At 42.5% G+C, this 26,217-nt stretch overlaps 1 protein-coding gene across 2 annotated transcripts in view; it reads right to left on the reverse strand.

The window, feature by feature from the left end:
• The window catches only part of myt1lb (myelin transcription factor 1-like, b), an 88,577-nt gene that overhangs the window by 34,393 nt on the left and 27,967 nt on the right, over positions 1-26,217 (reverse strand). The window contains exons 3-4 of one of the 2 annotated variants that reach the window (XM_027274890.1): positions 20,082-20,127; positions 17,535-17,568 (exon numbers count right to left, since the gene is read on the reverse strand). In XM_027274890.1, coding sequence (XP_027130691.1) covers positions 17,535-17,568; positions 20,082-20,127 — 80 coding nt within the window. Of the gene's footprint in view, positions 1-17,534; positions 17,569-20,081; positions 20,128-26,217 lie in introns of those variants that run through there. The other variant, XM_027274886.1, reaches the window with a different exon arrangement.

Here is a 26,217-nt window from a genome sequence, read left to right on the forward strand (position 1 = left end):
TAAATCAAGGGCCGGTCCCAGCAGGTTAGCGGCTGCCAAGGCAGGAGGGCTGGCAGGAGAGGAGGATAGGTGAGTGTGTGTGTGTGTGTGTGTGTGTGTGTGTGTGTGTGTGTGTGTGTGTGTGTGTGTGAGGCAGCGCTTGCTGTCAAGCATTGAGCCACAGTGTATCTCAGTGGTGACTACATCTGAATCTGAATCTCTCTAAAAAAAAAAACAAACAAAGAAGTTGTTGAATTGCTATAATTGCTTTGCAACATCAGCTAATGGATAGTGAATAATAAATGCTGGGATGTGTATTTTTTCCATTGTATTTTTAAAAGGAGTCAAGTGCACTTCATTATTGTAGGTCAGGACTGTACAAACACAAAGGCCTTTTGATAACAGAGCGCAAACATGTTTCAAAAACCTGGCCACGCTAAAAGTTACACCTACGGTGGAACGGATATTTGGCTCCTGTTTAAAACCATCAAAAGCAGCTGCGGAGCATCTTATGTAAATGACTTTCCATCACGCTCGTGTTAAGAGGCATTGTCAGGTTGTTGTGACACTGTGAGAGGTGTGTTTGCCCCGACGCTCCTAAACGCCACGATGACTAAGCCACAGGAAGCCTCCACAGCTCCTCCGTCCCACGTTCTCCTGGCTCTGTCGGTGCGTGACCTCGGCTACAACATTCGTCATCACAGGCGATGCATCCCACTCACTGTGCCTGGCAATTAAAATTCTAGAAATAATTTGGTGGCATTTAAATTGAAAAGAAACTAAATTCTGCAGGCGCTGTGCAGAGAAAGGGAGGGATGTATATAAGGTTCCCCTCGTGTCGTCCTCTTGCAGAATCACAAAATCCTCCAAGAAGGCTGTATGGTTTTCGGGGGGGGGAGCAATCAAAGAAGAAGAAAAAAAAAATCTCTTCAGATCACAAAAAGACCACTTCATATTTCATGGAGTGGGCATCCTCAGAATTAGAAGATGGAACAAATTCCATTATTGCAGTGAACAATTGGCCCTTTAATGCAGAAATAACCTTCTAGAAACGTTTTGGTGAGGACCCCATTTCTGGAGCATTAATGTGCGGCAGGAGAGCGGAGCGGCAGGAGAAGGAGAGCTCCCGTTTGGCTAATTTTGGGCGACAGTTGAGTGACTGCTGGAATGCGACAGCGTTCCACGGTGCCTTTATTAGCAGTCATATTAGCGGCTGTTCTCAGCAGGGGCAAAAGCTTTAGCCAGTCATTAGCATCACACGCTATTTGTCTCCCTGACACTGGGAAGAGGCCGCCTCTTCCTCTGCCTCCTCTCACTGCTGCTTTTTCTTTTCACTTCTCTCTCTCTCTCTCTCTCTCTATCTCTCGTCATCTCCTCCTGTCACCAAACATTCTCACCTCATATTTTTCCCTCCTCTGTTCTCGCCCATCGCAACCTCACCTGCTCCTTTTCCTTCCACACATACACTGTTCTCCACCTCCTCCATATATATATCTTACCCAGAACCTTCTCTCACACCAATTTCTCTCCACATTTCCACTACTTCCTACCTCCCCCCTCAACCTCAGCTCATTGTTGTCTCTCTCTCTCTCTTTCTCTCTCTCTCTCTCTCAGCAGAGATGGAGGGAATGCACCACCTCTGGCTGTGCCCCCTATCCAGAAGGAGGATCTATAGACACGTGTGGCAGAGCCCCGTCTCCATGGTGATACCCTCCAGAAATCCATGAGGGATTCGCCATCCTCACAGCCAGCCAGTGAGGAAAAATGAGAGAGAAAGAAGGCACAGAGAGAAAATGAGAGGTGGGTAGGAGAAATAGAAGCTATGGGAATGAGAGAGACAGAGAGATGGCATGTTTTTCTACATGTGTGTGTGTGTGTGTGTGTGTGTGTGTGTGTGTCTCTATTTATATATATCTATATATATATATATATATACCTCTTCTCTGTGCACACGAAACATGGAAATCTATAGTAGAGCAGTTAAAAAGAGAAAGAGATGTGTGTGTGTGTGTGTGTGTGTGTGTGTGTGTGTGTGTGTGGAAGAGGAGAGAGGATCATTTCAGAGCTGTCAGGCTTCTCCCGCTAGCAGGGGAGAACAAAAGACAGTGTCTTGGTGCAGGAGGCTCAGCGCATGGCAGACGCTGCAATTTGGGGCGTTTTCTGGCGTCTCAGGCTCCAGCTCGCATATCAGCTGCTATGGCTCATTCACACACACACACACACGGCAGAATGACAGTTTGTACTAAAACCCATAAAATACTTTGATACCTCCTAGTTGTGGTGTCGAAATAATCCTGAGTGACGCTGAAACATATATGATGTTGGTGTGTGGAAATTACCACGTCCACTTGGATTTACATGACACGTCTTAATGAAACAACATTTCACTGTGATCTTTTTACGTTTAGTTGCATATTTCAATAGATTCACCATTTTCTTGACAGCGTAACGGTTTATATGTTTTAGACAGTGAGGGCAGTGTTGAAGTAGCTGAGAGGCATCAGTACCCAGCAGACACGCTTGTTCAGCTCACTGGTTCAATAAGCCTGTTGCTGCCCATTCACGGGCCCAACTCTAACGTCTGTAGCCTGCAGCTAATAAACCCAGTCTCAACTTTAGTCTAATACTCGCACTAAGGCCGTCAGCCTCAACATGAGATACTGATGTCCAGCGCAGGGCCCCTAGCTGCTCTGCTTTTGTCCCGTTTGTCCATTTCTGCCGGCTACTACTCATGCTTGGAGGAAAACACCTCCTTCCAGGTTACTTGTACTGAATCTGCCCCCGCCGAGGAGTGGTGCAATTGATGGTGTACGTAGGAACGTAGCTGAGAGCTTTAAAAACGGGATAAGACGGGCCAATTTGGACAAAACAAAACTAAAATGTGAAGATGAATTGACAATGAAAACAATCTTTAACAGCTGCCATAATCTGTTGTCAGGTGTTGTGATTTAATTTCAACACCATAGTTCGTGATAAGTATTTTGAGCACACAGTATAATGATTTAATATGTCCAATTATGAAGCATTTATGTTTGCAGACTCTTGAACTGAACACTGAGGTTGGAGATTTTTAAGATGGATCTGGTAAATTATTGATGTATGTGTATCATACAAGGCATTTTGCATTCATTTGATGATGGTGGTCCTGAGCAGGAGAGCTCATCCGGCAGCAGATTCTGGAGGTGTAATGCGGCTATCTGTCATCCTGGAGCTAAATTCACTCCTGGATTAGCCAGGTAAGGAGTCTCTCCACCAGCGTAATGACTTCAATCAATCACCCCAACTCAGACACACACACACACACACACACACACACAGGCCAGCTAGTTAGCTGCTAGCCCAGCAGCCATTTTGGAGAAGGAATTCCTTCCTCCAGCTCATCTATTTGTCCATGTAAGCCACACTGGAGGCTGCCGTAATAACTGTTTATTTGGTTAAGCTACTGTAAGAGAGTCAAGCTGATGTGCATTCTTCCTTCATTTAGTCTTTAATATGCGAGTATTTAGTCACTAACTATGTGACCTATGCGTCACGCTTACAAGGCTGGAACAACTAACAATAACTAATATTTTGTTATTGTTGTCAAACCCCATGAAAAGATCTTTTCTACTGCCTCTGTAGCCTGATATGTCGTATTCCTCTGTGCTGTAGAGCTGCAAGAACTATTCAAAACATGAGTGAGCCACACTGTTGGACTGGGTGATGGGTTTCTTCTTCTTCTTCTTCTTCTTCAAAAAAAACTAAATCTGCTGCTTAAAATAGTCCCCAATTAATAATACAATTGATTTCTTTTGAGTAATCTAATGCTAAAAAGTCTCAAGAAACAACAAGCTGGTTGAGGAAAAATAAGTATATTTTCATGACCTGTAAAAATGTACATCTTCTACAGGGACTGATGTGCCATGTACTCAGAGATTTGTTGACAATAACAGAAATGCAGAATATCACCAGCCTCATCCGTTACTGTAATTCTGCCGTACAGACTGAAGTGTCTGCCCTTCACGTGTTACATTGTGATTCCCCCGCTCTGCGTCATGTTTGCCAGACTCCCACATCCCCAGCAGAGGAGATGGGCTTTTTGACATTGATGTGATTTAGTTGGCAGCTGGGAGCGCTGAGGAGGGGTCACGGAGGGGCTTGTGGTGGGTTCAGGGAGGTTAGAGGTCAGAATGTGCCCTGGCCCTGGAGCTGGCCCTAAGCTGCTGCCCTCCCTCTCAACCCACCACCACCCCCCCCCCCCTTCCTCCCCCTGTCCCCCAAAAAAAAAAAAAAAAAAAAATGGAAAAGAAAAAAAGAGGAGGATGAAAAAAAAAGCGTAAACACCACCTGTTTATCTGACACCGAGTAATGTTGGAAAGATAGTCTGCGGTCTTGTCATAATATACAAGGGAGGCAAATAAGGGGGGAAATTACAAAGGGAAAGATAGAAAAAAATGGCATCAGAGAGAAAGGCATGATGAGGGAAGTCACATGTGTGTGCCGCTGTAAATTTGGCGGCCTCGCTTTTGAAACGTTTTCAAAGTGTGTTTTAAATTGCGTTAGAGGTTTATGTCGGGACGGAACATGCTGTAGGAAAACAGTCCTATTACTCAGTAATGTGCTAAGCAAGAGTCTGTGCAGACAATGTAGTATTATTATTTTATAGTGATTGTGGTTTTACAAGACAAGGACCAATGTCAGTCCAGCTTCATCACACTGTTGAAACTAAAATCAACCCCAGAGGCTCCGCATGCCGTCTAAAGTGTATAAGCTAATGACAGAGCTGACACATCCAACCAACTCTGTTCTTTTCACCCACAGCCCACACTGCCTTTTTGGTGATATAAAGCTTTCCCATTAAATATGGAAATTTCCGTTTCGGTGACAGATACTTCACAGAGGGGGGTTGATGGCATAGACGGTGTTTTTTTGGAAGGGGAAGTGGCAGATTTTGATTAATGCGACCTTATCTGGTTCTGCACATGGAGGCAGAGGGGTTGCTGAGCTTGGCGGGGGTGGATGGCTGCCTGTTCTCTTCTTTTTCCAGGCCTCTTTCTCTCCTCCTATTTGAAATGGTTTCACTCGCTCGCTCTTTGTTTCTGCTGCTGCCTTCTCTCCATTTCCATCCTTTTGTGGTCGGCGCACTCGTCTTCTATCTCTGCTCTAATGTAAGCCGTGCTTTAACGTCGTGTAGTCTCGCTGTTCTTTAACTCCGCGTGGCCTTACGATAATTCTTTCTGATTTTCTGCTTCACCCTCCGTCCCCTCTTCACCTCCTCAGTCTCCTCATCTCTACAGTATATCCCTGCTCCCTTTTCCTATCCTACTTAAACATTCGCCTGCTTTTGTCAAAACTGCTCATCTCCCCCCCCCGCTGTTCCAGTCTTCAATTTCCCATCCTTTACTTATGTCCTGTATCCTCCTCCTCCTCTCCTCCTGGCAGGCACAGAGTGAGGTGCAGTGGTGCCGCTTCCCCCTGTCGCTCCATCACCACCTGGCCCAGGTCCAATGCTTTTAGTGAGAGCTATCTGTCAAGCTATGAATAATACAGGCCCAAGGCTGGCGTTAGCTTGCTAGCTAGCTATGTGGAATCCAAATGAGGTCTACAGCAGGAAGAGAGCACTTGACTTTTAGCTCGCTACCACGATCTCTCTACCAAGACAGGCAATTACTCAGCCCACAGCCCCAGCTGCAGCCGTAGCAATCATAAATGCAACCCCTCACATCCCAGCCAGAACACACACACACACACACACACACACACACACACACACACACTTTGCATGTATAAGCAGACACGCACACCCCATCTCCTGATCCAAATAACACCCAAATTTGTCTATGCATAGACAACAACTTTCTTGCCATACATGACAGAAAATCCATACCGCAGTAATATCATCTCTGGCAGTGAAAGGAGAAACACTATGTTCAGAAAACTGCGCAGTGATAAATAAAACCATTTTTGACAGTGAGTTCATGGAGGATCACGACGAAATCTGGATATAGGTGAAACACTCCAAGTCCATGCGTAAGACATATAAGCCGTGCCACGCAAAACAAATTCTGAAAAAGATCGTTTGTGACCAAAAGTTGCACTTTTTATTTCCTGAAAGAAATGAGTCATTTAAGTTAAACGTTTGGTGAGGCAAACCTAAACCCACTCTTTATGTCATTCTGATAATCTATATTTAAGACATCGCCGAGCTACAAAGATCTATTAATCAGCGGCGGAGTTACTTCATCATCTCTTATCTGTTGATTAACAATACACGCCGTCCACCTTTATCACACCTGTTCCACAGTTATGGCAGGAGCCTGAGAGGGCTATCACACGTATCAGGCATATGACACATGTATCGTCGCGTAATTAGTTTTGCACCGAGGCATCCTTAGGTGATGGTGTTAACCCATCCATCATTGCTTCTAATCATTCGTTGGTGGAGTGTGGGATGTAATTACAGAGTGCTAGGCAACGACAGACTTCACAGGTAAAAATAGTCATGCAGGATGAGAGACTTCTGCATGTGTTTGGCATGTGGGGTGTATGTGTGTGTGTGTGTGTGTGTGTGTGTGTGGGAGGATGTATGTGTGTTTGTGTGTATGTGTGGCTGTGGGTGTGTGTGCATGCATGCCTGCGTGTATTGTGGTAATGAGATCTAGTTAGTGATGCTCCAGAGTGTCTTATTAACAAATAATAACAGCACTCCTTTGTTTTTTACCTCTCCTCCCATCTATTATTCACACCTCACAGATTTACTCATGATTCATTTATGGGAGCATCTTGTGCAACCTAGAAACTAAATGTCACCCAAAACATCACTGTCAAATGCTGCCTTGTTCATGAGCATGTCCATAATGTTTCTGTGTACGAATCGGACTGGAAGTAAGTATAGAGGTATGTAAATATGTCCCGCATTAGATAAACAGCCGCAATCCAGCAGTGCTGCAGCAGGACTGCACGAAAAAAAAACTGGGACCTCTGCGATCTAGCTCCATCTCTATATGCACACACAAAAGTGTGAATGATGGAGTGCTATTGAAATAGATGAGTTGGATCTTGCCGGATCAGTAACGAGGGCTGTAGTGAGGCCATTCTGCCATTCAACCCCCCTGTTGTGAAATCAGCATGGCGCCCTGTGTACTTTAGCTGGATTCTCTTTCCGCTGAAATTGCCAGGTTGGAGAGAGGCACTCAGCTGGGAATGCTGCTCTACATGTGAAGTAGGTTGTGCGTGTGTGAGGGCTTAGGAGATGTGTGTGTGTGTGTATGTGTGTGTGGCTTGTATGTCTACATTTGTGTCAGCGCGCAGTGTCAGAGCTTAGGTGTGAATGTACGTGTGAATGTGTGTGTGTCAGTGTGTTGCCCTTTGCCTCTCTCTCTCTCTCTCTCTCTCTCTCTCTCTCCCTCTCTCTCTCCAGGTGAAGAGCCTTTTCTAAAGGCTCTGCTCCAGTCGAGGCCCCTTGAAGCCAGGCTGGCAGCACTTTACCCAGGCAGAGGTAAACCTACAGTATACCATCTATCTTAGTGGCAAACACTTACAGTAGTGGACCATCAGACAGCAGCCTCAAGTGGTTTGGCACCAGCAGGCAGCAACGCCCCACACTGCAAATAAAATCTGTATCCATATTAACAAATCATGAAGTGAATTCTTCTCTTGACTCCTTAAATATTATATTAACCGAGGTATGGAACGTAAACTGGCATCTGAAGAGGCGCCAGTCCACCTTCTGGCCATGGCCGAGCCACACCGAAACCCAAAACTCCTCTGCTACGCGGCATTTACATTTACATTTAGCAGATGCTTTTATTCAAAGCGACTTCCAAAAAAGGGATACAATCAAGCTACAGTGCGACTAGGACATGTTAGTGCGGCAGCCCACCACTCCGGCCATCTCTCCATCATTAAAATGCCCTCTGTGTGTGGCTGTAGTATTTGTGTGAGGGATTAAAGTAAGTCAAATGTTGCTCCATTTCTTTTTCTGGGACTACACACAGTAGATGTTGTCCATCCACATCTGTAATTATCTTACAATGTGCACAAACCAACGATCTGTCACTCTTGGAGCTCACTTCCTGCTGTTCCAGCAGCTCTTCTAATGTAGATACCCTGAGACTCATTGTGCAACTCTGCTGGTTGCTTGCTGCTCTTATATCAGTCTGAGTGCTTTGAGAGCATGACATAGTGAAAAGAGTGGAGATGATTGTGTGTATGCGTGTATGAGTGTGAGTGTGAGTGTGTGTGTGTGTGAGAGAGAGAGAGTAAATAGCATCCCAACTCTAGAGATGGCATTTAAGTGTCTCTCCCTTTGCACTCCAATAGTACTGCAGACCCATTACCTCGGTGCGTATGTTTGTGTGTCTACCAGCGTCTGTGTGTGTGTGCTTGTGTGTGGCTACAAATGTGTTTCTGAGCCATTCCTCCAATCATCTCTGTGCTCCCACGCAACTCACCCTCTACCTTTCTGTTCTGATCCTTTTCTCATTCATCATGCTTCCCTTCTTGTCCTCTTGCCAGAGGTCTTTGCTAAGGTGTAATTTAGCTCCTGCTGTTCTTTAATTTCTGTCTGAGTCAGCAGGGGCGTGGCTGGCCCCCCCTGACACCATGGATACAATCTGTCAATCACTTCCTCCCAGCCAGGAAATTGCGTTCAAAGTGAGAGTAATTATTAAGTCGGCCCTGTGTGGTTTGATTTGAACGCCCTCTCGGTTTGGCAGAGAGAGAAATATGCATTCAGAGGCAAGGCCAGTTGGATTTGTGAGGCTTTTTATTGTTGCTAAGAACAATATGAGGCCTCTCCTCAGCTCACATGCCTCTCATTTACTTTTGTCCTCATTCCTCCACCCAGTTTCTAATGGTATAGTTTTCATGCAATTATACAAAACACTAACTAAAAGTGGTAATATACTGTAGCCCCTTATACAAACCAGACAGCCCCCCCGCCTTGGTGCACTGGCAGAAGCACAGCGACATACAGAGGAGAGACGACATTAGAGGTGAAAGCAAGAGACCGAAATAAAGTCTACTTAACAAACATGTTGAGATTCGAGTCCTTGAAACGCTAAAATCAAAGCAGGTGAGCAGGAATGCTGTAACGTGTGCTCTGCCTTCACTCCCCTGGTAAAATTATTGAAACCTACTTTAAAAAACACACAAGTCCCTAGTTACCTTTCTGTTCCACAGAAAAATGTTGATTTATTTTCATGGTTACATTTCATTCCAGGAACCACTTACCTCTGTTTGCTAGCGTATTACTGAATAAATGTCGAATTCTGTGGATTTCGGCGCTTCCAAACAGTATATTTAAAAACACAAAACAAGTACAGTCAAGAACGTCAGTTCCCAAGAAGCCTAGCACCAGCATTTGCTTATAACTTCCTGCGTCAGTTTTAATTAATGTCAGCTCCAGTAAGTGTAAGCACCTCAGTCAATCACCTGTATCAGCGTTTACTAATCTGCAATGCACTGCCAACCAAGTCTTGTTACAACCGCCAACATATAAATGACCCATTAACCTTTGTTCACGAGCAGACAAGTCAGAATTAACAAGATGTCTCTCTCCTTCAGCTGAGTGACTTAACTACTGACCCTGAAACCTTTACGTAGGACAGTTATTGTAATCATGTTACGCTGATTGACATGGGAACAGCATCCTGTACAGTATGCAGATTAAGTATACTCTAGCCTTGTACTATGAATGGAGAGATTAGTCATTAACTGTGCTTTGTTGAAGGCCAGGATTAGTCCTCTATCTATATTTGGTTCGACCGTAGATTTGTGGAACAGTCTCATAGAAATATGCCTTTAGACAAGCCTCAAACTCAGAGGTGGGTTAGAGTCATAGACTGTATAATATATGGATGTAGTCTCTGTGGCATGACCCATGGGTTTCTGAAGAGCCGGTTTAAAGTGTGACCACCACCTTCTTGGCAGTGCCTGACTCTGCTGGCTCTTGGTTAATGTGACAATGGGCACAGAGACGGAGCGTAAGGCCCATGAGGTGGGTTGAAAGAAGCCCGGTTACTGAAACCAGCCAACTGTGACAGCACCTGCCTGTGACCCGAAGCGGCTACGTTCTTAATTATACATAACTTTAAGCCTTAATATCATTTAAATGGCAGTGCATGGCAATGTCACCTTACAGCAAAAAGGTTCCTGGTTTGAACCCTGTCTGGGCCTTTCTCTTTGGGTACTCCAGCTCCCTCTCTTAGTCCAAAGACATGCAGCTTTAACTGGTGACACCAAATTGCCTGTAGGTGTGAATGTGAATGTGAATATCTCTGCGTGTCAGCCCTGTGATGAATGTGACTTATCCAGGGTGTACCCCATCTCTTGCCCAATGCCAGCTGGGTTCGCCCCAGCCCTCCGCAACCCTGAAATTACCTGGAAATTAGCTATAGAGACCAAGGCTGTGAAGGCTGTAAACATGTTTAGTTTTGCTGTGAAGTTGGGGAGTTTAACATGGGGAAGTATGGAGATTGATTGACTTTTGCAACCATCCTTAAGTGGCCATTCAAGAGACTGCAGTTTTTTTTGTTTTTTTTGTTGAGTTATCAATGACAGTTCGCTTAGTCCCATCCTCCTTGGTAACTGCTGCTAGGCCTGTCCATCTTTCTGTTCTTGCACAGTATGCAGTTCACAGTGATAACAGTGACAGATTTCATCAGCGGTAGCTAGTGAGCCAATTAAGCTAAAAATAGCTCCATTACGTGGATGAAAACACTCCTCCGTCTCCTGCTGACTTTATAATGTTTCCAGCTCACTCATTTTAAAATGACAATCCTGCATATGCTATCGTGCTAAAAGACTAAAGCGACATGCCTCAGGCAAAATCCAGTAGTTCATCCATGTAGAAGACAGAGAGGGCAAAAAAAACAAAAATATGTATTGTCATATTGTGGGGTATTGTGGCTTGTTAGTCCTTGTATCATAACGATGAGGAAAAATGTAACAACAAACTGAAATTTCACTGTAGCATAACCCTGTGGGGCTTTTTACATTACAAGAAGACAGATGTGAAGGATAACCAATGTTTTTGGAAAACATATCTCAAATAGTGTGTGGGTTACTACTGTAGTGAGTGTGCTAGTTATCTGAAGCTTATGTTGAACACAGTTTAATGCATTCCTTACATGTTTGCTTAAAATACAGGCTCATATGCCTTGACATGTAGAGAAACCCAAATCTTGACAGGTCTGTTGTGCTTAGATACAGCTACTAGGGTGAGTTAATGAACAGTCAATTGTGCAACCAGATCATGAGGGTCTAAAATGTCCAAGGAACAAATGCCATTAATCCATGACTGTACATGTAAGTAACGGTAGCTTGAGCTGTGAGTGTACATACACACACCCAATAAAGATAGCTGTGAACCCAGCCTAACCCCCATGTGTGGATGTCTACAGAGTCTTAAGGCATTTGCAGGGCCTCTGAGGGTATTCAAACATTCAAAGGCTGCGTGTGAAGCGGAGAGCGAGGTGGAGGATACGGATTGTGTGCCACCATCTAAAAGCAGGGGGGGGAGAAAAGGGAAGGGGGTGTTGGGGTAATTAACATATTAATGACCCCACCTTCCTACAGCTTCTGTCGGATAGTCCAAACACTTTGATAAGTATGCAAATGAGAGCCGCACCATCTGAAGAGGGAATTAGCTCTGCCAGAGACAGTCGGGAGAGATGGAAGCGGTAGAGAGAAAGAGGAAGGAAGGAAGGAAGGAAGGAAGGAAAAGAGCAAGGAAAGGATGAAGTGTTAGGAGGGAACTAAAAGGGGGGGCAGGAAGGAGTAGAGTCAAGATGAAGAAACAGGAGGAAGGAAGAAAAAGGATGAACTGAAGACAGAGAGTGAGATAGGAAAGGGTCTCAGGCGTGCTGATGAACTGATATTCTCATGTTTGTTTCAGTTGTCTTTAATTATCTGGCATGCACAGTTGGTAAATGTGGGTGTGTGTGTGTGTGTGGCGATATGTGTGCAGTACTAGACTGAGAGAACGAGAGAAAAGACTTTCTTTTCATTCTTGCGCTGCACATCTCTCAGATCGATATGCCAGTGCCCGTCAGCCCTGCAGTGATGAGCAGAATGGCTGCAGGGGCTCAGGCCAGCGGGTATACAGGCTCAGCGGTGGGGGCTGAGGTGGGAGGCTCGGAGTAACGACCCCGAGCAGACAAGGTCAAGTAATTATAACACAGACTGATCTCGCTCGTTCTATCATTGAAGAGAATGGAGAGTAATAAGGATGAGGGAGAGCACCATGGGAAAGCAAGTGTTCACTGTGGGGTGAGACAAAGGGAATAAGAGAGCGAGAGACAGTATGTGAATGTGTATGTGTGTGTGTGTGTGTGTGTTGAAGAGACACCTTGTGTGAACAGCCAGGCCGGGGATTCACCGACACGCTCGTCACATTCCACAATTATGTTGAATAATTAAAACGTTTCATTAACTTGATCATTTCCTGTTCGGCCATGTTTCAGCTCTGACACCGGCAATTAAAGCTGCGGCCAGGACTGTACGCCTCCCTCATTCGACCACTCGGCGACAGAGGACGACCTTATGTCTTTTGTATGGGAGCAGAAATCTGACAGGGGGTATAAAAAAAAGGGGGGGCTTTAGCAGTTATCCACCTTACTTAACTGTTCTCAGCACTTCAGTGCAAAGGCACATCAGGACTGACAATGAAATCTACGTGCTCAAGGTGAAATCGTGCAAATCTGGATTTGGTTTCCCTGGATTTTTTTTTTTTTAATTAATGCAAATAAAGGAGTGAATAGTTTACCTCTGCCAGCCAGCCGTAGGCACTGAGACATTCACCTTGAAAATCTTTACATATTGATAGCTTTTACACACAAATTTTTACATACATGCAGTCAAATGAACAAATACTGTTTTCCTTTTCCTTCCATCATGTCACACAATGATAGATTCAGGATGGGTTTTTTTTTTAATAGAAGAAACGTCCAAAAACACAAAAAATATCTTCTGAAATCATGTCCTTTGTTTAAAATCAGGGGAATTTTTCACTGTGCATTAACACTATAATTAGCAAAAGCCTGTGCTGTCCTAGTTACGTAAGTCGGCTCTTTTTGTCTTTTGAAATTGGATTACTGCAGGAGTAGCCTTTTTTTTTCTCCAGAAATGGAGGGTTGGGGGCAACTTTTATCCCAGTGCCTCTGCTACGGAGTCTCTGGCGCAAAGCTATCCATCCCTTTTGAGCTCAGGCGCAGTACTTATACACCCCAATAAACATGATTAGCATGGCAGACTGTAAATATGCAAATGACAAAAAAGATGTGGAGGAGAATGTTTATGCTGTGAGCTCTCTGTCTAGCACAGCCCCACCCCCCACACGCCCCACGTATGAAAACCCGTGATGGGGTTTATTGAGATGGGGTCTCTGTTAAAGCTATCTGTGTTTTTTTTTCCTTTCATAAAAAAAATTCAACCATGTAATTGCAGCTTTGCATTGAAAGAAAATTATTTTATGTACAAAATGCATGTGTCGCTCCCTGGCCGGTAATGTATGAAATACACACAGTTTTAAGACAACAATGACTAATGGGAGTATTTATTTATGCATCAAAATATAGACTGACCTGAAAATATATATTTTTTTATTCATCAGCTGCCTTTACCTTCGAGGTCTTTCATATGTGCTGCTGCTGTGGTGGCTTTCATCACGCTGTAATGATGCTGAATGTGACCCTCTCTAACCTGCTTCTTCAAGTTGGATGTGATTATTCCACCTGTGGAATCCTGTGTCCATACTGTCTGCTATAAAGCAGGATTCAGATTTCAGTAAACTTTCCCGAGGGTCTATGATTGTGACATTGATATATAATAACCTCAGTAACACTAAAAAAGTTGAGTATTTGTATGTCTATAATATTCACTCATGATACAAGTACATTTAGTACATGTTGATATCTAAATGACACATCTCTTTGAAAAGGGCTGTAATTACATATTTCTAATTCCACATGTCCAATAATAATTCTTTTCAGCTGTTTTTATTTTTATTTTTTGCTTGTAAGCCAAACTAAAGTGAATTGATTCTTCGTATGATTTTAATATGATCCTGGTTGTGGCGGTTGACGGTTGCCCACATTGATACGGGTTCTCTAAGTTTGTATCTGCTCTGCAAACAGCTTCAGATACATTTTGAGGCAGACTGGAAGAAGTGAAAAAAAATTCAGACCAGTGCAAAATCTTCAACATCAAACTAATTAAGTTTTCATGTATGAAGAACGGGGCCTCCTAATTTTTTTTTCTTATAACCACAATCACACACCTGATCTCTGAACAGCAACCTAAAAAGGTTCTCTCACATAATGGGACATTCCCTCAGTCCGGTTGCTGTAATTTGCTGTCATTCACCTGACCCATGTGATTGTACATTGCTCTCCACCCATTCCTGTGTGTGCGTTTACAGTGTGTGAGTAAAGGCTTACATGGATGCATGCAACAACTGTTTGCACATAAAAACACACATACAGTCACACACACACAAGCGTGACAGCAACAGCCTATCTGACGAGCCCAGGCTGCTCCATGCAAAGTCAAGGATGTTCGTCCTGAAGACTATCAGCTCTCCGGGGAGAGAGGCCATCGAGCGGCATTATCGACATTATAGACGCCTCGGCCTGGAGATAGGCTTCACATCGATCCCCTGATTAATTACTATCTGCAGGCAACAGCAGAGTGAGCGAGAGAAGGCAGGGAGGTGGAGAGGAACGGTGAGAGAGGGAGGTGAGAATGACAGAAAATGGGGAAAGGGAGGAACGAGTGAAAGCGGAGGGGGGGGGGCGGGGGACTGGGGAGAGAGAGAGGAGGCAGAGTACACCTTGTACTATCTATGAATATCAGCTAAAGGCTACACAGTAATCTTCCAGGTGGAATATTATTTATTGATATATAGGTAGGCAGGAACCCTTATCTTAGCTGCAACCACCGCCTAACACGCAGCCAAGGACAAAATTAAATTTACACATTACCGGGTTGGAAAAAACTTGCAAAGACACATAGAGGACACTGAAAGACCCACCCTTGAATTACTACTGGTAACAGGTTATATTTTACACAAGACAAATAACAGTGAAAGTAATAAGAAATAAATAAACATGTATATTATGTGAAATTCAGTCTAGGCTCCATGTGCATGGCTAAGTTAACAGTCAGATGTAGAACTAGTGTGGACAGGCATCATTAATGAACTCCAGTTGAATCCGTTGGGCTTCACTCCTCGTCCTCCCATGAGACCGTGCTGCAATGTGTGTAACCTCAGTCAATAAGCTGTTACAACACGAGTATAACCCTAACCCTAACCCTAACCCTCCATTAAGGACAATGCTCAGGAGTGGCTGGTTCATGTCAACGATAGGTAACAGAGCTAGTTTGGTTGAAATTGGTATTATGTATCATTTTGGTCCATACAGTGTCTTCGCTGCCCTCTGGATGTAAGTGTTTGAGTTGAACCTCCCTAAATTATTGGCTGAGATGCTACTGAAGACGACTTCCTACAGCCAAACTCCAGCTACGCATTCCGTGTGCTCCGCAACCGCCAGAGCTAATCGCTGCGGTTCTAGTCAACATTTTTCAGAAGCATCCCAGAAGCAGGTCTCTGCTCTGCTTCGCGGCTGTTCTATTTTTGATGGATGCCTCGAGCAGCACGCGCCAGTCTGCATAGAGCTGCTTGAGCTGACAGGAAGTTAGACATAGAAAAATCCATAGAGAATCCAGTTGAATTTCAAAATAAAACACCCTGTGCAAACTGCCTATGTAGGAGATTTACATATTTAGAAACATGTTTAGAAGCACAAAAAACAAGGGAAATGACCACATTAGATTACAGTAGATGTCAGATAGCAGCGCTCTATTGCTGACCACTGTGACCAATTGGCATTAAAAAGCTATGACCAGGATTCCCACTTTTTATTTCTTTGACTCTATGATTGTGATTTTAGCTCACAGGTGATGAACAAAGTTTACAAATGATATTTTTTACTAAAATCTGAGACTAGAGCAGAAACATCCACCATCTCGGATTTTATAGTCTATAACAAAACAAACTCACTCAAATACTGTGTGACAAAGTTTGGCTTCAATCAGTGTGGGTGGTGACTGGCTGGCTAACACACATTTTTCCCCTCGTGGCTCATCATAGCTGTAAGATTTGCTCAGCACCACAAGCCCGTACACTCAACTTGACCTGACTTGACCCAGCTGCTGAAAGCAGCTTCCATACATACAGTACTCGCTGCGCCCGACACCTCCTGTACATGCCAAACTAATGCCTGTAAAGAATACCGAAGAGATCACTCGGGGGCTTTGGGGCTCATGTAAGTGAGTCAGAGAATGCGCTCATTAGCCTGTGGATATTAGTGCTGCTGCCTGGCGAGATTAGTGAGACTTGCTGCTGCAGTTTGGTTGATGCTTAGGCACTAGATAGTACGTAGTAGATAGTTTATTCTCATTAGTGCTAATGTGTTTTACGTATTAATTAAAATACTTTTATCATAGCCAGTTAATCTCTGTCTTTCTTTACCAGCCCATCTTGTCAAGTAAACGTCCCACACCCTCAAAATATCAAATACTCAGCCTACACTGGCTCCTCAGACGAGAGGACTTGTATGTTCAGAGTAAAGTAAAAATCATAAAGTTTATTGTGCAAATATACCTTCTATTAAGTGTCACTGACAACATGTGTAGATCTAAGATAGCTGCTGTCTTTTAACATGCATCATAATGGCCTCATCCTCACACTTTTTTTTTTCATTCCTAAAAAAAGAATGACAATAGAAACTTTTGTGACAAAGAAAAGCTTCAAATTCAAAATAAAGTTGTGTTCCACCTTCCACCCACTCGAATCACCCAAGAAACCAAAGAAACAAGAACTTTGAGGCTGTAGGCGTAAAAAGAGAGAAAGAATTGTGCTGCATGGGTAATGAATTGATAATTGGCTATCATGCTAAATATCATCATGCACATGAGACGAAAACAGAATTATTTAGCTAGTTGGAACATTAAAAGTGGAGAAAACCCTCTTATTTAATATTTTATACGAGGAAATGATATTAACGAGAGGGAAGAAATAATTTGCCGCTTGCTGTCTCTGTTCTGCTGTTCTCATCTTTTGTGACACTGAAGACGTCCAAAGAGAGGGAGGGAGACGTGAGGACAGAGAGAAAGCGAACTATCCATGAGAAGCTGAAGAAACAGAAACAAAGAGACGGAAAACAAGAGAGCGATCGAGAGAGAGAGAGGAAGAAGAGGCGTCAGAGCACACTTTAGTGAGTGGTTGCTGATCTGAGGGCAGCTATCAAACAGGAGAGAGAAGGCTGGAATGTCTCTGGTTGGTAATAAGGTGACAGTTGAGCCAGGCACTGTTTGACTATGTCTACCTCACCACTAACACAACAGCAGGTCATTTGTGTCTATTTGTGTTTGTGTGTGTGTGGGTGTGTATGTGTTTGCAACTCTCTGGCTATTTTCCGCCTGTCTGTGCAGTTGTGTTTGTGTTGCTTTTGTTTGTGTGTGTGTGTGTGTGTGTGTGTACCAGTGCAGTGCACTTTTTCAATTCCACTGACCTGAAAAGCTCTGTTAATGCTGGATCCACAGGCACTGAGAGAGACAGAGACAGAGAGAGATTAAGAAACATGACTAACTTGTCATGTGTCGAACACAGGAAAAAAGAATCTGTCTTTGTGACGTGTGACCTGCGTAGGTTACCATGAAATACACAAACAGATGAAACACGAAACACTTTGAGGTCAGTCAGATGACTGCGGCGATGTTTGTGCGAACAAACAATTCATTTACAGAACATTTATTATTTTTTTAAAGATACAAAATCCATCCTGGAACATGCATTTCTTTAGAATACCAATCTCAAAAGTGTGTTAGCTTGATCTGAAATGTGTTAAAATGTAAACAGCTTTGAGTAAGCAACTTCTGTACAATAGTAGTGTACAAGACTGAGGCATATTTGTCCTTCTAATGTGCTAATCTATTATATATGAATATGTGCTAAGGAAAGTCTGCTGTGTGTACTTTTTATGCTTTTTATAGATTTAAGAAAAAATAGTGTTACAAAAAATAAGAATAGATAATGCAAGTACATGAGTAAAATCCAAATGGATACTAAAAAAGTTTGACAGTAGTTCAGTTTGTGTTTTTTGTTTCCACACAGCCAAATATGAGGAGAATCATCCTACGAGTAGTTAAATTATAACTAGATAATACTGTGGGCAGGGATTGTGATTTTCTTTTTAGAAGTTACAAATATTTAAGCTTCAACCAGGTCAACTCACTGACATGTGGACATGTGTTTCAACGTGCTAATTACCTAAAATGACTCACATGAACAAGTGTGAGCATTTATATCAGAGCTAAGGCGACATAGATGGTCGGAAATTGCTCCTTATTCCCTCTATAGTGCACTATAGTTATTGTCATTGCCATTTTATTGGAGTGAGAAGTGTATCCACTTTACAGTTCCCTGAAAATAGACTCTTTTCACAGCAGACATTCTGACTTGTCAAAGGAGCAAGTGGAATTAACAACATTAATGATGGCTGCGTTCCATTTATGGGAGCCAGTTCCAGCAAACTGCTATTGTGCATACTCGCTCATTCACATGGATTACTGGGGCAGTAATGGAATGGAGCCATCAGTAATGTTTTTATTTACAGATTTGCTTTTCCTGCTTTATCAAGTATCCGCTGTGAAAAGGGTCGATTCCCACAGAGAATATAAAACACAATGAATTATGGAGGGATTTTTGGACACAGTCGTGATGATTTGGTGTCTCTTTGGATGACAAGCAGAGGACACGTGTAACTCGATCAGACAAAGGCCATGTGGTCACTACACAGCTTTCAAAGTGCTTGATCTACTTGATGTAGGGACAGTGGTCACCACCTTGTTCTTTGTTCGGTCAAAGACGTTAAATACTCTCCAAAGTTAGAGGAAATAAAATATGCATCAAGAGGATCCTCTGATGATCACTTCTCTTCAGATGCCTTAAAGCTGTGACAGTGGACTGGAGCAGAGCGCTGACCAGGAGTAAGGTGAGCGCTGGTGAGCAGATTTAAAGTTTGCTTTGTCACGTCTCCCACAATATGTGTAATACTAACAAAAGCTAAAATAAACTTAATATTCTCTCATCAATATTCAGTTAAACTGACTCTAAAACACAGTGTATGACCAATGAACCCCTGCTTCATGCTAGTTTACAGTCAACCAGTAACAGGGAACACGGCAGCTGTGCGCATAGTGTGTGCTAAACTTTTTGGCTGTTCGGTGTCCTCCACACACCGTGCACTGTTGAACACTCCCGTGTACTACGCGGGTTAAACACAGTCTGTTGAAACTGCAGCATCGCTGATGCACATGTCAAGTATGAACACATCTGCTCTGGAGTTTTTTCAATGATGATTGATGATTTTGGTGCTGTTGCATTCATCTATTTATTTGTCTGATGACTGCTATTTGGCACATGATAAATTTCCAAAAGGACTAATAAATCAAATCAATCAACGTAACTGGCTGATGATCAGTTTCACTCTGTTAGCTGCTTCTTGAAAGCTGGGTCTGGAGTTCATTTGGCACATTGTCTTGTTACTGCTCTAGTACAGTAACAGCTTTATGTCCAATATCAGTGCTTTAACCCAGTTGGACCCGCAGTGTCTTAGTTAGGTGGGTATATTTAATGTGTAATATCAAAGTTTTGTTTGCTTTTGATTGAAAAAATTAATAAAATATGAAGATGATTGTGATTACTCCGAGCTCTCTATTTGTTTTTAAGTTCCATAATTTGTCCTCACTTTGCAATACGTGTAGTTTTGTAGGATTAGATGTCACTGTAGCAGAGATTTCATTCTGAACAAAACTCCTAAAATGTATACTTTGTGATTCTGTTTCTGCAAGATATATAAAAAGAGAGACCGAGCAAGAGAGAGAGAGAGAGCAGTGAGAAAAGGCAACTCAACTGTGACAGTCTGGGATTTGTGCAGTGGTGTGTGTACAGTATATGTGCGTGCCTGTGTGTAGACGTGTGTGTGTGTGCTGGGGGAGTGAAGGTCACCCTGAATGGCGTTGCCGCTGTGTGTATGCGTGTGTATCCGTGCAGATACCTTTGGAGCGTGTGCGATGGCGCTTATCGTCTGCATCCACCTCCATCTGCAGAGAAGGCACAAACAAGCTGTTAAACACACAACAGACAGCACTGCGAAATTATCTTTAATTTGGATACACGTTCGCGTTCGGAGTGCTTTTTCCTCCCCTCTTGTCAAACATGCGGTTCACACCTGATGTTCGCAACACTCAGACGTAACATTTCACGGACTGCACTGCGGATGATTGACTGACTGACAATCAGCCTTTAATCATGTACTCATTTGCGTAAATTATTAAAATAATATAAAGACGAAGGAAGATTTAAATTGTTAACTGTTCTCTTAAATCATCGCCGAGTTAACGTGACAAACACAGTCTCTTTTATAAAAATGTATACCAATGGAACTCTGAGTGAATATAAAAAAATCAGATATTCAATTTTTATTTTTTAAAAATCACATTTTTAAATGATGCAATACATCTTCTGAAGCACTCATTTCTCAGTATATCCATCCATCCATCTGCACAGCTATCCATTCAATCATTTTAGAGATAAACTGCAGAAATAACACCATCCAATAATAACTGTATGGTTTCTATTTATGCTGTCCCCTCCTCAGTATTCAGGCCTTTCAAGCTCTTGATATACCAGGGTAATCATTATCCTTCTTTCCGCCTCTCTTTCATGTATGTCAGGCCAACATACCGCTCTAAAAGGTAGTTCTCTCTCCAACACATCATAAATTGTTGAGGAGCCTGAACGCCTCTGAACGTCGCTGTGTTACTTCCAGATGTTGCTAAATATTCATGCTTGCTAGGCTTGGACTATGACGGGGGGCCGTGGCCCTGTTTGGATGTCTCTTTTTATTAAACATGATTTATTAACACCACACTTACTGTACTGTAGAGCCCCTCAGCCCTAATGGTGTGTTTCTTTATGAATGCCCATAAATGTTTCAACAGGAGAAAAATAAAATGATGAAAGGGAAGGATACCTTGTAAATCTTATTAGCGTAGCAGAGAGCGAATGACCTGGAGTATTTTGGGGAGGATGACTATATGTGTAATATATGTGTTTTACATTATATCGTGGTTTCCAAAGCAACGGAAACCAAAGCTTTTCTTGGTAAGGACAAAATAAAATAACAACTTATCAATCCAGTTCTCTTCTCTCTCCTTTTTGAGGCTCTCATGCAGACATAGAGTACAGCCTGTGTGTGTGTGTAACCTTGAATGTTTCTCAAGTAGTCATGTGAGCAAAGTGGAGATAGTCCCCTCTCACTGAGCATCTCTCGTCGGTCTCATCATTGTGTTTTATCAAAGATTCTCTGGAACAAAACGAGCTGGAGTGATAGCATCCCCTCAACATGTGCAATCCACTTCAGGGCGTTGGAGAAATCACACTGCGTACACATCGCGTAGATTATCATACACAACATGGACAACAACATTATGGCACCCTGTCCTCAGTGTCTGTGCTCCTAGCTGACTTGTGTGACACAGTCAAAAATACATTGAATATCTATGAAGCATTTCATTGAATGTCAATTCAACAAATTATTTTGTTACCATGTGTACTCTGTACTGCTGTTTCTGTCTCTCTGAAATACCCAGAGATCACTAGTAAATCAGTGTGGGTGGTACTGTGACTTTTTTTTATTATATTATTATATTCTTTAATGAATTTAAAGTTTGGGTTTTTGTAAGTGTAGAACTTTTTTCTGGTGCAATCACTGAAGGATCTCACTTCTCTAAGTGAATGCTGCATTTGGATGGATGACCCAGTGAAATTCAGCTGTAAAAGCTTTTATGTATATTGCGTTTGTCCATATGAATATATTAGAATAGGTATATGAAAATAATGTCTTTGATGAACCAAAGAAATTAAAAACACACGAAATAGTCTAAACCTGCTTGCAGAAAGACAATAAATGCATGTTTAGTTGAAGTGCACACACGCACACACACACACACACACACACACACGCACACTGTACATACAGTGCCTATCTGAAGCTGACAGACTCTCTCTGAAGGTCTCAGTTTTAGGCCAGCATCAGTGCTGAACACAGCGCAGACAACAAGCGAATAAAACAATAGCATCAACGTCGCCTCCGCTTCCTTCCCCAAAGCTCCTCATGAGAGTTGGACCCAGGAAGCATGCACGCCTCCGTGGCTCGCCATATGTTGGAGAGCCCTTCATTTTCTGTCTGGCTTTTCTCTCTCTCTCTCTCTCTCTCTCTCTCTCTTAGCACCCCATGGGAAAATGTCATGGCTGTAATGAAGGTTAGCCTGCTTATTGAGGATTAGGAAGAGGCCCACTCCTTCTCTGTCTGCGTCTCAATTAGACCCTGGATCAATGGCTTTATAGGCCCAGATGAATAACCACAGAGTCACGTTGATCCAAACTCCAAAAGGTTTTGTTGGCTAGTTAAACAAACAAACGTATATAATGATGCAAACTCCAGAGAAAACACTGCGTATACAACCTGTACAAGCATGCAACTGATATAATTTCAACAAGAATAACTCTTTATTTGCTTTTATTAGTTTGTGAGAAGTTTGTGAGAAATTGCTTTTGTCATCATTCCACATTTACACTATTTATTTCTACTTCTAAATTTAAACTGTATAACAGCAGAATAAATGTGTGTTCTGAGTTTCAGAGCAAAGAAGAAAGTGTTATTAACCACGCAGCCTAATTTGAATGATTAAAAAAATCGTCAATTTTCAGAAATTAGGCGTCAAAATCAGGTAAAAATGAATTCTATGGGGGTGTGTCCAGCGAAGCCACGCCCACTTGTGGGAGCAGTCAAGCAGTCGAAAAGGAAGCGACTGAAACGTGTCAGATGAGCTCAGCAAATGACACGACTAACTTTGAAATGGTCTTTCACGTGTTTTTTTCCCAGCAACTATTTTCTAACATATTTAATATATTCTGAAAGAAATCTCAGAATTGCCTTTACATGGTCTTTAAAGGTCCCGTATTGACAGACATGTTTTCATTAGTGTATAATTATCTGACAATAGGAATTAATATGTTTTGTTACGTTAGAATGAGCCTTTTATATCTACAGACACTGAGGGGCCTCATTCACCATGTTGAACCGCCATTTTCCTACAATAGCCCAGAATAGACTAAACAAGGAAGTACATCGCTAAATGTCACTAAACTTACTCCTTTGTTCTATTATTTAAAATATTAGATATTAGAATATCTAAAATAAAATTAGATAGAGGGACAAAATGACTAAAGTGGATTATAATAATAGTCTAATTCACTGATTTGCTAGATGATGATGAAGATAAAGACAAAGAAGAAGTAGGAGAAGAAGAAGAACTGGGATTCAGTTGGTACATTCAAAACCAAGAAAGTTCTTCCTGGTGTTTTGTAATTTGCATCTGTGAATTTCAATCCATGTGGCATATTATGCAGCGTACTCTGTGTTGGGATTTTATTCACTTTCAGTTGGTCTGGGATTGAGATGGCTGCATCTCATTTCAAATATAAGCCTCTGAATATGAGTGTTTAATTCAGCAAAGACAGAAATCGATTCTCATAGAAGCCCAGCATCATAAAAAAAATACTCACACGTTGTGACTGGAACGTGGACTTCAGCTGTGCACATATTGGAAAAAGCCGTTTGTATTGATTGTACGGTTGCATGTAAATTCTTCTCCTTGGAAGTGAAACTGTGTCTAATATTAGTGTGTGTCTCTGTCGTTACGTAGGACACAGGGACGCCATCAGACACAGACAAATTGCACTGTTTGATAGAGAAGAATCAGGATATTACTGGGAATTAAACATGATAAGACATGCAGCGATTATTGTAATATCCACTGAAACAAGCATTTTTGTGTGTGTGTGCATGTGTGCGTGTGTGTGTGCATGTGTGCGTGTGTGTGTGCATGTGTGCGTGTGTGTGTGCATGTGTGCGTGTGCGTGCATGTGTGCGTGTGTGTGCGTGTGTGTGTTTATCATTTTGGTAGTGGGGATAAGGGGGAGGGGTGCTCAGACATCTGTCACAACAATTCACATCGTTATCAGTTTCCCTTTGTTTTCACCTTGAAGTTTTGGGAATGTGTTTCAGGCATATGGCGCCCAACCCCACCCTCCGCCATGCATACATACACACACACACACACACACACACACACAGTCACATTTGTATTCTGTACAGCGTAACACTAGGGAGCCACCAAAAACTGCGCTGGTGCTATCGAATTTCACTGCAAATAGGTATTTATGCCATGCATCATCTAGTGACAGTAAACACGTGTGCCAAACCGATGCTAAGTGCATCTGAATTAGTGTGAAGGGCTGTGGAGATAGCATCTGAGTGGGCGCTGACAGTCAGAGTGAGAAAGAGCGCGAGGGTGATGGAGACAGAAAGAGAGAGTAAAATCTGGTGAGTGCTTCCTAACTAGTATGGAAAATGGCTTTGGTGGGTGACGGCGGTGGTGCAGAGCCCTAAAATGGTTAGAGTGAGAAAAGCTGCGATCTGAATACAATGGGATGATTTATCAGCTGGTCCAGTGATGACAGACAGCAGTTACAGTACAGGATTCGAAGGACTCGTGTCTGTTACTTGAATGATTGCTGTGTAACCTGAGTGGATCGGAGGCTGGTGCTTTTTCCTTCATAAAGTCTTCCTTCCATTCAGCTTCATTACCTTGTATTTAAAATATTTTGACTCTGAGAAAACTGCACTGCTACTGCCTGAACTGAAGGAGCAGAATACATTTGATAGCTGAATAAGTTGTATCTTTACTCTTTAACACATTATTTAACATGCAGGTCGTGGAAGCCTTTCATCCGCGCTTCTGTGTGGCTTAAACTGTCGGAGACCTTTATGAAGCTGGCTCTCCTGTCATTTCAGCATCTTAAGACCTTTTTGAAAATCTTTTTGGCATTTACAGGTTCTACATTTTGTTTTTCTCAACTCAGAGTTGTCTAACAAACCTGTAAAGAGTCCTCCTTACCCCTTCTGCCAACTGACCGGTTAAATAATCTTTTAATCTCTTATTTTCTTCATAGGACAATATTATGGGCTGAAATATGTTCCAGCAGAAACTGGATTTAAATCATTTATATTTGAATTTGAATTGCTTAACTTGAATAATTGCATAAAAAAACTGAATTTGAATCACATAATTGGAACTGAACATTCAGTTCTCACAATTCAAATTCAATTTTCTGTGAAAAACATCCGGGTAGATGAGGCAGAGCAATCGAGCACAGATACACAGGACGCCTCTTCTACCAAGCAGCATTTACGTTTCTGAGCACGTAACATCGTGGTCATTTGTTGCAACTTGCCATGAGTCCCGGGGAAAAAAATGAATGAAAATATGAGTTTTTCAACCAAATATGTGAAGAACAATAAAATAATGCCATTTCATTACCAAAGGTCCCATGTGTTTTTGCCTCATTTTCCTCAGGCATGCCACTTGGCAAAGAAAGTTGAGGGGAACCTGTCACTCAATAGAACTAGTATTTATAAAGTTATTCTGTCATTCTGCAATAACTTTGGGCCCTCTGTCACTCTGTTCTACAGACATAGCTCTCTCTCTCTGTTGTCCCTCCCCCACAAGACCCCAGAGTCCTTCGATTGGCTAGAATACGTCATAGATACATCCACTGATTGGTTGAAAAAGAAAATATCCCGCTTAGTAACATTTGTCCATTCGTTGACTGCGCTTTCAGTCTGCCGAACATCTATTTATCAATTGGTCTTTTACTTGTACACATATATCTCCGTCTTCAGCAGAATCTCAGAAAAACAGTGCAAAAAAACACATCTCTCTATCATGAACCGTTTCAGAGATATTCACAGATTTGTAAAATTTACGAGGCGGATTAGGCGGATCCGCCCATTCCGTCTCCAGACGGTTAAATAGCTACAGAAGCATGGGAACCTTTCTGGACTACAGAACGAAGGAAACCAAATAAAGTTTTTACATTTCCCACAATAAAAGGGACAAATTGTGTCCCTGGAGAGAACCAGCACAGCTGATGAAAAAAGAACAATTCTGTGAAAACAGGACGGGTGGCAACACTAGACTCAAATATAACACCATAAAGCAGTTCTACCTCTGTTTCATGGCGGGTGGCAAGTTGCAACAAATGACCACGATGTTACGTGCTCA

The sequence above is a fragment of the Larimichthys crocea genome, chromosome XXIV (assembly GCF_000972845.2).
Source record: "Larimichthys crocea isolate SSNF chromosome XXIV, L_crocea_2.0, whole genome shotgun sequence".
NCBI classification, from domain to species: Eukaryota; Metazoa; Chordata; class Actinopteri; family Sciaenidae; genus Larimichthys; species Larimichthys crocea.